The sequence below is a fragment of the Engystomops pustulosus genome, chromosome 9 (genome assembly GCF_040894005.1).
Source record: "Engystomops pustulosus chromosome 9, aEngPut4.maternal, whole genome shotgun sequence".
In the NCBI taxonomy this organism is placed as follows: Eukaryota; Metazoa; Chordata; class Amphibia; order Anura; family Leptodactylidae; genus Engystomops; species Engystomops pustulosus.
In genome coordinates this window covers 100,857,775-100,874,277 of record NC_092419.1, presented here as the reverse complement: position 1 = coordinate 100,874,277, position 16,503 = coordinate 100,857,775, and the positions used below count along the sequence as shown (strand labels likewise).

Genomic DNA, 16,503 nt, shown 5'->3' with positions numbered 1-16,503 from the left:
CACAACACTGCACACACTCACAACACTGCACACACTCACCCGGGACTGCTCTAGGTCCCCTCGATCACATAAACGCAGGCAGCTGCGGGCAGGTAGAGCAGGACGGGGAGCATCATCTTCGCAGCCCACAAGTCTCCCCCGGGGCCGGTGCACTCATTTCGGGTCTCTCTGGCGCGCCCCTGACACTGTGTCACGTGTCCTGCTGAGCCGCCCGGCGCGCGCTGTGATCGCGCTACTGACATGTACCTCCTTTGCAGCGCGCGCCGGGCCGCTCAGCCTGCGCGCTACAGGGAATAATTGCCATGCGTAACTTTGACGCGTGGTGAGGCGTTAATGCGACCTCTGGTGTCTATGTTATAGGGTGGGGGGTAACCAGCAACCAAATCCATCAAGACAAACCAGGGACACTTACTCGTGGATCCAGGCACCGTGACTGTGGTAATCTTCTTATGATTTTTAACCATGGCCTCTTTTCTAATAAAATCTACTTTTTTAATTATGCTAATGAGTCAGAAGGCCTTAATGGGGTGTTACTAGAGCCCCTCCATGCTGCAGATTCACAGGCTGTAGTGCACAAGGAGATCTTTATCAGTAGTAGGAGCAGGGGAGTGGAGTGCTGAGGAGGGGGATACAGTGTAACAGCTTGTGAAGCTACAGCACATAGAGACTCTGGTAACACCCCCAGAGCCCATCTAACTCATTAGCATAATGCTGAAAGTTGATTTTAGAAGGAAGGAGGCCATGGATAACAAGTATAAAAGGATTACCAAAGGCCTGGTGACTGGATCTATGAGTAATGTCCCTGGATTGTCATGATGGATTTTGATGGAAGATATAAGACCTGTAGATGTATTATGTAAGAAATGTGCTATCTGGTACCGCACCAACACCTTGCAATAAGCCACTTTCATCTGCACAGCTGACACACATAGTTATTGTCCCTGGGGAGATGTGTGACCATACCTTAGTGGCAGCAGGACTGTGACATATTAATTTTATATTTTAAAGGAAACCTACCACTTGTAGTGGCAGGTTTCTGATGGAAATACCGGGCACCAGCTCAGGGTGAGCTGGTGCCGGAGCTTATTTTTGTTAGTGTTTTAAACCGCGGTATCGCGGTTTAAAACACTTTTGAAACTTTAAAGCCGGCGCAGGGAGGTACGCATGGTAAGCGCCGAGCGCGTACCTCCCTGCGCCGGCTATAGTTTCAAAAGTGTTTTAAACCGCGATACCGCGGTTTAAAACACTAACAAAAATAAGCTCCGGCACCAGCTCACCCTGAGCTGGTGCCCGGTATTTCCATCAGAAACCTGCCACTACAAGTGGTAGGTTTCCTTTAAGAGTTATAGCCTCTCCAAGAGCAGAATAATAGATCCTCACTCACACTTCTGTGCTCTGTGCACTGAGCTTCTCCATAATCCCTCCGCTTGTCCTATTTGAATGTTGTAGTATACATGAAAGCATTCTACAGCTGTAACTCTGAGCACAGGAGGATTCTATCCAGCAGCTCAAGTCCAGCTAGTCAAGCAAGTGCCTCAAGTCCAGCTACAATCCTGGAACATAAATGCATTTTTCACAATCTTGCTAATCAGTATAGGGGATAGCTGATCACTGATGGATCACCCCACTATTCTAGAGCAGGGTCGCACGTGCTTTCTCACAATCCATACACTTCTATGTGACTGCAGGCTGTTCTTCTGTTGCCCATGCAATATCTGGTCTTGTCACCACCTTTACTTGACCCTGACCCTTGACCTGGTGGTGACCCACTGAGCCTGTACCTCCTCTTGGCTAGTTAAGTGTTCACACCTGCAAAAGCATCACTGCTGTCCATCTACCACTACAGAAATCTGGATTAAAATTTGCGGATTATCCCTTTTATTCGGCCTAAACGGTGATAATCCGGAGGCTGCGTGATCTCTTCTGCCGCGCTCCTTACATGTTCAGTGAGGTTTAGTTATGTTCCTACTAATCCTAGCAGAGACAATCATGGAAGATTTACCTCTCCCCCCGCCCCCCCAGGCCGCTGTCACTACTCTCTCCAGTAGAAGATTATTCTCCAAATTTCCAATACTAGACTCTACGACCTTCTTCCTATTCCCGTATTGTGATACATTCCTGTTTTCCAGTGCAAGGATGCAGGGCTATGGATGTCCAGCAAGTCTTCACGTTCTTTGCCTTTAATTTCCAATCGGCTGAATTTATTTGTCACTTTACGGTCCAATGACTCTCATTTACATCGTGCTGCAAAATTTGCATTAATCCATAGCAACTGCTAGGACACTTTTTTTTTTTAAGGCTGTGAAAATAAATCTGCGATGCAAGTTTTTTCTAATGGGGCATCTACATTGCTGCACGCTACGGGCCGAGCCGTCATACATGTGTTTGGCTCACAGCAGCACAGAGGAGTTCAGCATAAAATATATATTTCTGGTATATCATTTTTGGACACATGATTCCCGATGGGAGCTGAAATCCTGGTGATGTTGCCTTGGGGGAAGGGGGTCTTGTAGATGGTCCCAGCCTTCCCTCCGCTGCAGGATCTCATTTCTCTGGATGTGCCAGGATCTATTCTGGGACGGGTGCATATTATGACCTGTCTATTATTTTGGCGTACAAGCCGTGTTATATTGGGGCAGGCCCAGTAGTGTACAACGCATCATCAAAGAGATTATTGCGGAGCTGCTTCCTCATAAAGAAGATACATTGTTTTATTGTATAAGTCGTGTGGGTGCCGACCTACTAGCTTTAGTATTATTCAGTACATTAGTAACGGGAGGGTTTCCACTGAGGGTTTTCATATCTGTACCAAATATACAGGGATAGTTAAAGGGAGTGGTGAATCGGGAGTCATGAGACACTCGGCCATCTCCATCAGCGACATAGAGATGTCTATCTTTCTCATCTTGGGTTACGATGAGAACGGACCCCGTTCTCGTGATCAGAAAGTGGGCCTCTACACCGTGTATAACTTGTATGTCGCTGGAGAACCCCTTTAACATTTGTTACACCAATGTGTAACATTGCGTGAAGTAGGTATCCATTTAGTTCTGTAGCAGCAACAGTCTGGTACTGAGATCGAACTTCCATCCGACAGTCCAATAGAAATTACTGGAATGGGATCAGGAATAATTTGTTTAATGAGAGTTTCACAAATTAAATTATTGATTTCCAATGCATTTGGATGGATCATCTCTTTAAGACTGAGGGTTGGTGTTGGGTGACCCCCATCTATTTAATATCTATGACCTATTCTAAGGATTGGACATCAATATTTTAATGATGGGTTGCTGGAGCGCCACTTACACTCCCCAGGTCTATGACATCATGTCCATCAATCATACGGCCAGATTGCGGCTCCATCCGGTTCATGTGGATGTGCCCTAAGCTGCAGTACCAAATACAGCCACTATACGACATAAGAGGGGTCTGCATCGCCCATCTAGATCCAGCCTTCTCTTCCGAATGTTGTGCTGAGGGTTTGGCCCCATTGATGTAGTATATTTCCCAATAAACCCCTCCGACCCCTTCCGTGGGGGGACACCTATGTCTTGTAGATCTGTTGAGGTTGGAGGTCAAGCTCACTTGCCAATTGTTCAATTCGCTGGAAGCCTTGGGTCACGTTGTCTATCTCTACATAGAGGGATATGAGCGCAGACCTCCTGGTGGAGACCCCATCTGTCGTTATGATCACCGTGTAGATGTCCCTCAGCCGGAAGGTCTCCTGGGTGACGTTGCTGACGCTGGTATATTTGTGGATCCCGGCCATTTCTAAAAAACTGTCTATTTTCACATTGTCCAACTTAACATGGAGGTGGAGGATTCGGGACAGACACTCGATGATTTCTTTCTCGTCCACCAGTTCATAGCAGGTCATATGCCTCGGAGTGTCCGGGTCTGTATTCCCGTTTGGGTCAATCTTCTGGACGTCTTGTCTGAGTTTTCCATTAGAGTTTGGAGACGTCTTGGGGTCGTTGGACTTGACTGGTTTTGCTCTCTTTGATGGGTTGTAAGACTTTGTTGCCTTCTCTCTGTCCGTGATGAGTTGCCATTGTTTCTCGGTTCTGCTGAGCCAAGACTCATGGAAGGCAAGGTCATAGAGCTCTGTGTCATAGTACTCCACCTCTTCCAGCACCTTTCCTGTCCTCATGGCTCCCATCTCTGTCATCTTCTCTTCCACTGTGTCCTTTGCCCAATATGTCTGCTGGATCTTCACCTTGTGAGGCTCCTCCTGGGTTCTTGACATGGTTCTTGTTTCCTGTAAGATAAGTAAGGTTGAGTGAAATGATCTGGCTCGGAGTAACAGTCCTCACACTGCTGTGCTCTAAGCTCTGTGCATTGAGCTGCTCCACAATACTTCCCCTCTCCTCTTAAGTGAATGATGTAATTTCTAACTAGATGCCTCCTCAGAGCAGAGGCCAATGAGCACAGCTCCACACATGGAGCCAAGAGCACAGCAGTGTGAGGAGAAGCTACAATCCTGGAATACAAAGATGCATAACAGCACACACAAACAAAATGATCACACATCTCTCCAGAGACCATATCTAACACGGTCTTCAGAGAGCACAGCAGTGTGAGGACACTTGAAGAGGCTACAATCCTGGAATATAAATCAATATTTCACAGTCCTGCTGCTACTAACAACACACAGATCTCCCTAGAAACAGTACCTAACTCTGTCTGTGTCTTGTTCCCTAAGAAATAATGATCTGCCTTCCAGGTGAGGACATTAATGACTCATTAATCATATTATAGTCTTTATCTCTTCATGTCTTGGTTCTCCTGGATATTGCTGATAATTTGCAGGTTATTAATCATGTGCTGTGATCTGATTGTGCGGCCATTGCCTGTGTTTGCTGTGATATATATATCCGCGTGCTGTCTGCCGAGCCTGCGCTTGTATGTGTCATTATCACACGTATAAGTTACAATGTTTTCATCATCTCATGTTCCACAATATTCAGAAGGAAACATAACGCTCCGCGGGCTGCAGTTACTGTATTTGAGCGCCCTCTGGTGTCTGTACAAGTTATCACATCTGGGGGATTGTAAATGATGTATTAATAGACTGTATAGCACTTTATATCTGACATGTATTAGGTCTGCAAATTTATATAGGATTGGAAAACATGGCTGCTTCACTGAAACAGCGCCGCACCTGTCTGCAGGATGTGTGTGGTATTACAGCGCCCCACCTGTCTGCAGGATGTGTGTGGTATTACAGCGCTGCACCTGTCTGCAGGATGTGTGTGGTATTACAGCGCCCCACCTGTCTGCAGGATGTGTGTGGTATTACAGCGCCGCACCTGTCTGCAGGATGTGTGTGGTATTACAGCGCCCCACCTGTCTGCAGGATGTGTGTGGTATTACAGCGCTGCACCTGTCTGCAGGATGTGTGTGGTATTACAGCGCCGCACCTGTCTGCAGGATGTGTGTGGTATTACAGCGCCCCACCTGTCTGCAGGATGTGTGCGGTATTACAGCGCCCCACCTGTCTGCAGGATGTGTGTGGTATTACAGCGCTGCACCTGTCTGCAGGATGTGTGTGGTATTACAGCGCTGCACCTGTCTGCAGGATGTGTGTGGTATTACAGCGCTGCACCTGTCTGCAGGATGTGTGCGGTATTACAGCGCCCCACCTGTCTGCAGGATGTGTGTGGTATTACAGCGCCCCACCTGTCTGCAGGATGTGTGTGGTATTACAGCGCCGCACCTGTCTGCAGGATGTGTGTGGTATTACAGCTCCGCACCTGTCTGCAGGATGTGTGTGGTATTACAGCGCTGCACCTGTCTGCAGGATGTGTGTGGTATTACAGCGCCCCACCTGTCTGCAGGATGTGTGTGGTATTACAGCACTGCACCTGTCTGCAGGATGTGTGTGGTATTACAGCGCCCCACCTGTCTGCAGGATGTGTGTGGTATTACAGCGCTGCACCTGTCTGCAGGATGTGTGTGGTATTACAGCGCCGCACCTGTCTGCAGGATGTGTGTGGTATTACAGCGCCGCACCTGTCTGCAGGATGTGTGTGGTATTACAGCGCCCCCACCTGTCTGCAGGATGTGTGTGGTATTACAGAGCTGCACCTGTCTGCAGGATGTGTGTGGTATTACAGCGCCCCACCTGTCTGCAGGATGTGTGTGGTATTACAGCGCTGCACCTGTCTGCAGGATGTGTGTGGTATTACAGCGCCCCACCTGTCTGCAGGATGTGTGTGGTATTACAGCTCTGCACCTGTCTGCAGGATGTGTGTGGTATTACAGCGCCCCACCTGTCTGCAGGATGTGTGTGGTATTACAGCTCCGCACCTGTCTGCAGGATGTGTGTGGTATTACAGCTCCGCACCTGTCTGCAGGATGTGTGTGATATTACAGCGCCCCACCTGTCTGCAGGATGTGTGTGGTATTACAGCGCCCCACCTGTCTGCAGGATGTGTGTGGTATTACAGCGCCCCACCTGTCTGCAGGATGTGTGTGGTATTACAGCTCTGCACCTGTCTGCAGGATGTGTGTGGTATTACAGCGCCCCACCTGTCTGCAGGATGTGTGTGGTATTACAGCTCCGCACCTGTCTGCAGGATGTGTGTGGTATTACAGCTCCGCACCTGTCTGCAGGATGTGTGTGATATTACAGCGCCCCACCTGTCTGCAGGATGTGTGTGGTATTACAGCGCCCCACCTGTCTGCAGGATGTGTGTGGTATTACAGCTCCGCACCTGTCTGCAGGATGTGTGTGGTATTACAGCGCCGCACCTGTCTGCAGGATGTGTGTGGTATTACAGCGCTGCACCTGTCTGCAGGATGTGTGTGGTATTACAGCGCTGCACCTGTCTGCAGGATGTGTGTGGTATTACAGCGCTGCACCTGTCTGCAGGATGTGTGTGGTATTACAGCGCTGCACCTGTCTGCAGGATGTGTGCGGTATTACAGCGCCCCACCTGTCTGCAGGATGTGTGTGGTATTACAGCGCCCCACCTGTCTGCAGGATGTGTGTGGTATTACAGCGCCGCACCTGTCTGCAGGATGTGTGTGGTATTACAGCTCCGCACCTGTCTGCAGGATGTGTGTGGTATTACAGCGCTGCACCTGTCTGCAGGATGTGTGTGGTATTACAGCGCCCCACCTGTCTGCAGGATGTGTGTGGTATTACAGCACTGCACCTGTCTGCAGGATGTGTGTGGTATTACAGCGCCCCACCTGTCTGCAGGATGTGTGTGGTATTACAGCGCTGCACCTGTCTGCAGGATGTGTGTGGTATTACAGCGCCGCACCTGTCTGCAGGATGTGTGTGGTATTACAGCGCCGCACCTGTCTGCAGGATGTGTGTGGTATTACAGCGCCCCCACCTGTCTGCAGGATGTGTGTGGTATTACAGAGCTGCACCTGTCTGCAGGATGTGTGTGGTATTACAGCGCCCCACCTGTCTGCAGGATGTGTGTGGTATTACAGCGCTGCACCTGTCTGCAGGATGTGTGTGGTATTACAGCGCCCCACCTGTCTGCAGGATGTGTGTGGTATTACAGCTCTGCACCTGTCTGCAGGATGTGTGTGGTATTACAGCGCCCCACCTGTCTGCAGGATGTGTGTGGTATTACAGCTCCGCACCTGTCTGCAGGATGTGTGTGGTATTACAGCTCCGCACCTGTCTGCAGGATGTGTGTGATATTACAGCGCCCCACCTGTCTGCAGGATGTGTGTGGTATTACAGCTCCGCACCTGTCTGCAGGATGTGTGTGGTATTACAGCGCCCCACCTGTCTGCAGGATGTGTGTGGTATTACAGCGCCCCACCTGTCTGCAGGATGTGTGTGGTATTACAGCACTGCACCTGTCTGCAGGATGTGTGTGGTATTACAGCGCCCCACCTGTCTGCAGGATGTGTGCGGTATTACAGCGCCCCACCTGTCTGCAGGATGTGTGTGGTATTACAGCGCCGCACCTGTCTGCAGGATGTGTGTGGTATTACAGCGCCCCACCTGTCTGCAGGATGTGTGTGGTATTACAGCGCCGCACCTGTCTGCAGGATGTGTGTGGTATTACAGCGCCCCACCTGTCTGCAGGATGTGTGTGGTATTACAGCGCTGCACCTGTCTGCAGGATGTGTGTGGTATTACAGCGCCCCACCTGTCTGCAGGATGTGTGTGGTATTACAGCGCCCCACCTGTCTGCAGGATGTGTGCGGTATTACAGCGCCCCACCTGTCTGCAGGATGTGTGTGGTATTACAGCGCTGCACCTGTCTGCAGGATGTGTGTGGTATTACAGCGCTGCACCTGTCTGCAGGATGTGTGTGGTATTACAGCGCCCCACCTGTCTGCAGGATGTGTGTGGTATTACAGCTCCCCACCTGTCTGCAGGATGTGTGTGGTATTACAGCGCCCCACCTGTCTGCAGGATGTGTGTGGTATTACAGCGCCCCACCTGTCTGCAGGATGTGTGTGGTATTACAGCGCCCCACCTGTCTGCAGGATGTGTGTGGTATTACAGCGCTGCACCTGTCTGCAGGATGTGTGTGGTATTACAGCGCTGCACCTGTCTGCAGGATGTGTGTGGTATTACAGCGCCCCACCTGTCTGCAGGATGTGTGTGGTATTACAGCTCCGCACCTGTCTGCAGGATGTGTGTGGTATTACAGCGCTGCACCTGTCTGCAGGATGTGTGTGGTATTACAGCGCCCCACCTGTCTGCAGGATGTGTGTGGTATTACAGCGCTGCACCTGTCTGCAGGATGTGTGTGGTATTACAGCGCCCCACCTGTCTGCAGGATGTGTGTGGTATTACAGCGCTGCACCTGTCTGCAGGATGTGTGTGGTATTACAGCGCTGCACCTGTCTGCAGGATGTGTGTGGTATTACAGCGCCCCACCTGTCTGCAGGATGTGTGTGGTATTACAGCGCCCCACCTGTCTGCAGGATGTGTGTGGTATTACAGCGCTGCACCTGTCTGCAGGATGTGTGTGGTATTACAGCGCTGCACCTGTCTGCAGGATGTGTGCGGTATTACAGCGCTGCACCTGTCTGCAGGATGTGTGTGGTATTACAGCGCCCCACCTGTCTGCAGGATGTGTGTGGTATTACAGCGCCCCACCTGTCTGCAGGATGTGTGTGGTATTACAGCGCTGCACCTGTCTGCAGGATGTGTGTGGTATTACAGCGCTGCACCTGTCTGCAGGATGTGTGTGGTATTACAGCGCTGCACCTGTCTGCAGGATGTGTGTGGTATTACAGCGCCCCACCTGTCTGCAGGATGTGTGTGGTATTACAGCGCCCCACCTGTCTGCAGGATGTGTGTGGTATTACAGCTCCGCACCTGTCTGCAGGATGATGTGTGTTATTACAGCGCTGCACCTGTCTGCAGGATGTGTGTGGTATTACAGCGCTGCACCTGTCTGCAGGATGTGTGTGGTATTACAGTTCCGCACCTGTCTGCAGGATGTGTGTGGTATTACAGCGCCCCACCTGTCTGCAGGATGTGTGTGGTATTACAGCGCCCCACCTGTCTGCAGGATGTGTGTGGTATTACAGCGCCGCACCTGTCTGCAGGATGTGTGTGGTATTACAGCTCCCCACCTGTCTGCAGGATGTGTGTGGTATTACAGCGCCCCCACCTGTCTGCAGGATGTGTGTGGTATTACAGCTCCCCACCTGTCTGCAGGATGTGTGTGGTATTACAGCTCCCCACCTGTCTGCAGGATGTGTGTGGTATTACAGCGCCCCACCTGTCTGCAGGATGTGTGTGGTATTACAGCGCTGCACCTGTCTGCAGGATGTGTGTGGTATTACAGCGCCGCACCTGTCTGCAGGATGTGTGTGGTATTACAGCGCCCCACCTGTCTGCAGGATGTGTGTGGTATTACAGCGCTGCACCTGTCTGCAGGATGTGTGTGGTATTTCAGCGCCCCACCTGTCTGCAGGATGTGTGTGGTATTACAGCTCCGCACCTGTCTGCAGGATGTGTGTGGTATTACAGCTCCGCACCTGTCTGCAGGATGTGTGTGGTATTACAGCGCTGCACCTGTCTGCAGGATGTGTGTGGTATTACAGCGCCCCACCTGTCTGCAGGATGTGTGTGGTATTACAGCGCCCCACCTGTCTGCAGGATGTGTGTGGTATTACAGAGCTGCACCTGTCTGCAGGATGTGTGTGGTATTACAGCGCCGCACCTGTCTGCAGGATGTGTGTGGTATTACAGCGCCCCACCTGTCTGCAGGATGTGTGCGGTATTACAGCGCTGCACCTGTCTGCAGGATGTGTGTGGTATTACAGCGCCCCACCTGTCTGCAGGATGTGTGTGGTATTACAGCGCCCCACCTGTCTGCAGGATGTGTGTGGTATTACAGCGCCCCACCTGTCTGCAGGATGTGTGTGGTATTACAGCTCCGCACCTGTCTGCAGGATGTGTGTGGTATTACAGCGCTGCACCTGTCTGCAGGATGTGTGTGGTATTACAGCGCCCCACCTGTCTGCAGGATGTGTGTGGTATTACAGCGCTGCACCTGTCTGCGGGATGTGTGTGGTATTACAGCGCTGCACCTGTCTGCAGGATGTGTGCGGTATTACAGCGCCCCACCTGTCTGCAGGATGTGTGTGGTATTACAGCGCCCCACCTGTCTGCAGGATGTGTGTGGTATTACAGCGCCCCACCTGTCTGCAGGATGTGTGTGGTATTACAGCTCCCCACCTGTCTGCAGGATGTGTGTGGTATTACAGCGCCCCACCTGTCTGCAGGATGTGTGTGGTATTACAGCGCCCCACCTGTCTGCAGGATGTGTGTGGTATTACAGCGCTGCACCTGTCTGCAGGATGTGTGCGGTATTACAGCGCCCCACCTGTCTGCAGGATGTGTGTGGTATTACAGCGCCCCACCTGTCTGCAGGATGTGTGTGGTATTACAGCGCCCCACCTGTCTGCAGGATGTGTGTGGTATTACAGCTCCCCACCTGTCTGCAGGATGTGTGTGGTATTACAGCGCCCCACCTGTCTGCAGGATGTGTGCGGTATTACAGCGCTGCACCTGTCTTCATAGCTTTGCGTATGTGGTTAGTAGCAGCAGGACTGTGATATATGGATTTCTTCTCCATTATTTTAGCCTCTCTGAGTACACTAGGAACGTGTCCTCACACTGCTGTGCTCTGAGCTCTCTGCATTATACTGTTCTACAGTCCCTCGCAGTACCAGGTGTCTGGTTAAATACTACAACCATCTCACAGAAGGGAGAGACTGGCAGGCAGCTCCATGCAGGGGGCTAAGAGCCCAGCAGGGTGAGGACACATTTACATTCTATTTTTATTACCTATATTTAACTTCTGCTCTACAATGCACCATAATGAGCAGGACTGTGAATTATAGATATATATTCCAGGATTATATCTTCTCCAAGTGCACTGGGCTCATGTCCTCACACTGCTGTGCTCTGTACACTCAGTGCTGGACTACTTCACAGCATATTCTGACTGCTGTACACAAAAGCAGTACCAGACATCTGGTGAAATACTACAGGAGTCATTGGGTTCACAAAGCCCAGAACCCTACGGAACCAAACGCTTGTGTGTACAGATGTTACTCTGCCTTTTGTATCGCCCCCTGCTGGAGCGAGAGGGCAAGACCTTTTGCAACATTTCTAAAAGGCAAATATTTTATATATCTGGTGTTCACTCCCTCCCCAGTATAATCTCTACCAACCTCCTACCTACCTGGGGTGCAAAATTGCAAAATCTTCGTTTTGTGATATTGTTGTGATGTTGTTATAAATCCTTCCCTTTCCAGTCACTTTGTTGTGTATTATTGAGATACATTGTGTTACTTCTGTATCTGTGTCCTTTATGCATCATTATTAATTCTCTGCTGGACAATCCTTCCCTTCATCCCCTCTATACTTGGTCATTGTATATTTTGCAGGATCACTTTATGGCATTGTGTTCCAGACTTTGATGTGTGCAGCTCCTTTGTTGCCCTCCTCATGCCCCTGTCGTGCCCTCTTAATGTAAATATTGGGCCACTGGTTGGCATTGGATCTTACATTACTGAGCTTAGTGATCTGGATGGCAGATCTCGCCCCTTACCTCTTATAACACTCGCTTCTCTCCTAGTGCAGGATCTTCATGTGTCCTCTGCTTGGTACGTATTCACATGGCGCAGCTCTTCAGAGTAACATGTTTGATTAGTTTGGAGACAGATTTCTAGCAGAGGTCGGGTCTGTGTTGGAGAGGAGTTTGCTTGGCAACTAGTTTACAGGCAGTTGTGAGTTTGTGTTGTCAGTCGTGTGTTGGCATGGAGTCCGCTACTACTTCCTGCACGGTGAAAGTTGCAGGAGGGCGCTAACACAGACTCGGGCCGTCCTGCTGCTCTCAGTCCTATAGCCACAGACGTGTATCTTGTGTACGTCCACGCACCTGTTACTGTACCCGCTGTTTATTATTGCATCTGTACACTGGAGGTTCCCCTACGTCTCAAAATGCAATAGACGCGCCAAGTGTGAACACTGTCTTAGGGTGAATGCATGGGTCGTATTGTGTGCAGATTTCCTGCATAGATATTCATGCAGTATCATAGTAAATTGTATTATATTATCATTGTAAATAGTATCATATTATCATAGTAAATAGTATCATATTATAGTAAAGCTCTTGCTCTGCTACTTTCTTTCTGGAAATGTTATCCTATGCAATGTGAAGGTCTGCAACGTATACTAATGTAACCTTATTGTAACAAAAATGGAATATAAATCCTGCTACAAGTAAAAAAGTTTACCTTGTAGACACCATAACAACATCCTGACGGACCCTCCTGTCAGTATTTGCAGGGACCAGTGTGAACACTCTTGCTGTATATTCTTCTGTAGCTTATATCTGGGCATCACGGTGGCTGAGTGGGAAGCACTTCGGCCTTGCAGCGCTGGAGTCCTGGGTTCTAGTCCCACCCATCTGCAAAGAGTTTGTATGTTCTCTCCGTGTTTGCGTGGGTTTCCACTGGGCCCTCCGGTTTCCTCCCACACTCCAAAACATACTGTCCCCACAGGGACAGGGACCAATTTGCCATGCTTTGCGCATAATCTGTAGGCGCTATGTAAATAAAGAATTGTTATTATTTTACCCATTTTATAATTAATACCTCGTACACGGCCATTGAGGTGGATAAAGTCACCTTGTAGACTCTGCCTATGACCTCTTTATATATAATTTATATGGTAATAACCAGATCTCATTTACCTACCAGACCATAGGACGTACAGACGAGCCCTCATCCATCTCCTGGGCTTACCCGAGGTGACTTGGACGTGTCGATAATCTGCCTAATCGTGGGAAGATGAATGTGTCTATCTTGGTTTCTAGTTTAATTTATTTTGTTACACTTCTCTGAGCAGTAACTAACAAGAACATTGATCACTTATCGATGATCCCGAGGCAAACCTTCGGCAGCAATAAAACATGGAGATCAGTGGAGCGCAGACATCGGGGTGTGATTGTCTGGCTGCTTGTGTTTTCTAGTTGCTGGATAATTTTGAAAGTGATGTAATCTATAGGATGGCTGACTACTAGTTTTCAATTTCTCTGCAGCGCCCCCACAGGACAAATGGAGAGTTACACAGATATACTTTAAATTTATGGGCTGCCCATTAGTTTGGATCCTTTTGAACTTAAGCCACCCTGGCTGATACATAAGATGCAAGAACAGAAGACCCCCCCCCCCCCCTATTAAATATGAATCCTCTAATGTTTACCAAACCCCTAATGTGATGAGTTTTGTCTTATAGGAGCCGTCCTGTAAATGTTCATGGTGGATCGTAATGTCCTGTGTTTTATGAAGCAAGTTTGACATTGCCTACAAAGACAACAATATGGGTAAGGACAAACGCTCTGTAATTTATTTATTTTTTTCATTTGTGAAAACCTTATGTAGTTAAATTAGTGAAATTTTGAAATTATTAAGTGTGAGTGTATCTACATGAGTGTATGCTGCTATAATTGAAGCTTAGATACGGAAGCCTAAGGTACTCAGCCAATTATGGAGTAGAAACCTCTGTAACAGCGACTTGGATACCAGGGCTTAGCTCTGTATACAGGGTGTAATAAAAAGGACCAGCCCCCGATGTGTGAGAGGCGGGGACTCACATTACACCAGCCCCTGATGTGTGAGAGGCGGAGACTCACATTACACCAGCCCCTGATGTGTGAGAGGTGGGGACTCACATTACACCAGCCCCCGATGTGTGAGAAGCAGGGACTCACATTACACCAGCCCCTGATGTGTGAGAGGTGGGGACTCACATTACACCAGCCCCCGATGTGTGAGAAGCAGGGACTCACATTACACCAGCCCCTGATGTGTGAGAGGCGGAGACTCACATTACACCAGCCCCTGATGTGTGAGAGGTGGGGACTCACATTACACCAGCCCCTGATGTGTGAGAGGCGGGGACTCACATTACACCAGCCCCCGATGTGTGAGAGGCGGGGACTCACATTACACCAGCCCCTGATGTGTGAGAGGCGGGGACTCACATTACACCAGCCCCTGATGTGTGAGAGGTGGGGACTCACATTACACCAGCCCCCGATGTGTGAGAGGCGGGGACTCACATTACACCAGCCCCTGATGTGTGAGAGGCGGGGACTCACATTACACCAGCCCCTGATGTGTGAGAGGCGGGGACTCACATTACACCAGCCCCTGATGTGTGTGAGGAGGGGCTCACATTACGCCAACCCCTGATGTGTGAGAGGCGGGGACTCACATTACACCAGCCCCTGATGTGTGAGAGGCAGGGACACACATTACACCAGCCCCCGATGTGTGAGAGGAGGGGCTCACATTACACCAGCCCCTGATGTGTGAGAGGTGGGGACTCACATTACACCAGCCCCTGATGTGTGAGAGGCGGGGACTCGCATTACACCAGCCCCTGATGTGTGAGAGGTGGAGACTCGCATTACTCCAGCCCCTGATGTGTGAGAGGCGGGGACTCGCATTACACCAGCCCCTGATGTGTGAGAGGCGGGGACTCACATTACACCAGCCCCCGATGTGTGAGAGGCGGAGACTCACATTACACCAGCCCCTGATGTGTGAGAGGTGGGGACTCACATTACACCAGCCCCCGATGTGTGAGAGGCGGGGACTCACATTACACCAGCCCCTGATGTGTGAGAGGCGGGGACTCACATTACACCAGCCCCTGATGTGTGAGAGGTGGGGACTCACATTACACCAGCCCCTGATGTGTGAGAGGTGGGGACTCACATTACACCAGCCCCTGATGTGTGAGAGGCGGGGACTCGCATTACACCAGCCCCTGATGTGTGAGAGGCGGGGACTCACATTACACCAGCCCCCGATGTGTGAGAGGCGGGGACTCACATTACACCAGCCCCTGATGTGTGAGAGGCGGGGACTCACATTACACCAGCCCCCGATGTGTGAGAGGCGGGGACTCACATTACACCAGCCCCTGATGTGTGAGAGGAGGAGACTCACATTACACCAGCCCCCGATGTGTGAGAGGCAGGGACTCACATTACACTAGCCCCCGATGTGTGAGAGGAGGGGACTCACATTACACCAGCCCCCGATGTGTGAGAGGCGGGGACTCCCATTACACCAGCCCCCGATGTGTGAGAGGTGGGGTCTCACATTACACCAGCCCCTGATGTGTGAGAGACCGGGACTCACATTACACCAGCCCCCGATGTGTGAGAGGCGGGGACTCACATTACACCAGCCCCTGATGTGTGAGAGGCGGGGACTCGCATTACACCAGCCCCCGATGTGTGAGAGGTGGGGACTCACATTACACCAGCCCCCGATGTGTGAGAGGCGGGGACTCACATTACACCAGCCCCCGATGTGTGAGAGGTGGGGACTCACATTACAGCAGCCCCCGATGTGTGAGAGGTGGGGACTCACATTACACCAGCCCCCCATGTGTGAGAGGCGGGGACTCCCATTACACCAGCCCCTGATGTGATGTGTGAGAGGTGGGGACTCACATTACACCAGCCCCTGATGTGTGAGAGGCGGGGACTCGCATTACACCAGCCCCTGATGTGTGAGAGGCGGGGACTCTCATTACTCCTGCCCCCGAAGAGAACAGAAAACTACTACATGTCGTTGTTCCTTGGGTACATTTAGATCCCCCCACCTCACTTTTTCCATCCAATGTGTATTTCTTGAGAGATCCCCATTATTAAAAAAAATTTTTTAACACCTAAGGAATTGGGGTAGGAGGCTGAGTTTGGCACCAATAGATGCATTTTTGTAAAACATTTGACTCATTTATTTTTAGTTTTTTTATTTTGAATAGAGGGCGGAATACATCCCACCTTCCCGACCTTTTTGTTACACCCTGTATGATTTTCCTACTTTTTGAGGTTTAATTTAATTTTTGTTTTCTATTAGAAATCCCCTTCTTCCCTTCTTCATCTTAATGTCAGGCTGTCCTCACGGATCAGTAAAGCCGTGTATCTCATCTAAACTGATTGGAATATTGACAAAAGTTTTGCATCATTT

The 16,503-nt window shown here is 50.2% G+C and overlaps 2 protein-coding genes across 8 annotated transcripts in view; one reads left to right on the top strand and one right to left on the bottom strand.

Moving 5' to 3' along the window:
- Nucleotides 1–16,503, top strand: part of RALGPS1 (Ral GEF with PH domain and SH3 binding motif 1) — a 254,050-nt gene that overhangs the window by 29,679 nt on the left and 207,868 nt on the right. For all 7 annotated transcript variants that reach the window (XM_072124780.1, XM_072124779.1, XM_072124778.1 and 4 more), the window contains one exon: nucleotides 13,751–13,838. The gene's annotated coding sequence lies outside the window, so the exon portion shown is untranslated. The remainder of the gene's footprint in view (nucleotides 1–13,750; nucleotides 13,839–16,503) is intronic.
- Nucleotides 1,852–12,247, bottom strand: LOC140077528 (uncharacterized). The gene is made up of 2 exons (XM_072124781.1): nucleotides 12,060–12,247; nucleotides 1,852–4,258 (listed from the first exon to the last, which is right to left on the bottom strand). The coding sequence occupies exon 2, from the start codon at nucleotides 4,244–4,246 to the stop codon at nucleotides 3,545–3,547; it is 702 nt and encodes a 233-aa protein (XP_071980882.1). The 5' UTR covers nucleotides 4,247–4,258; nucleotides 12,060–12,247; the 3' UTR covers nucleotides 1,852–3,544.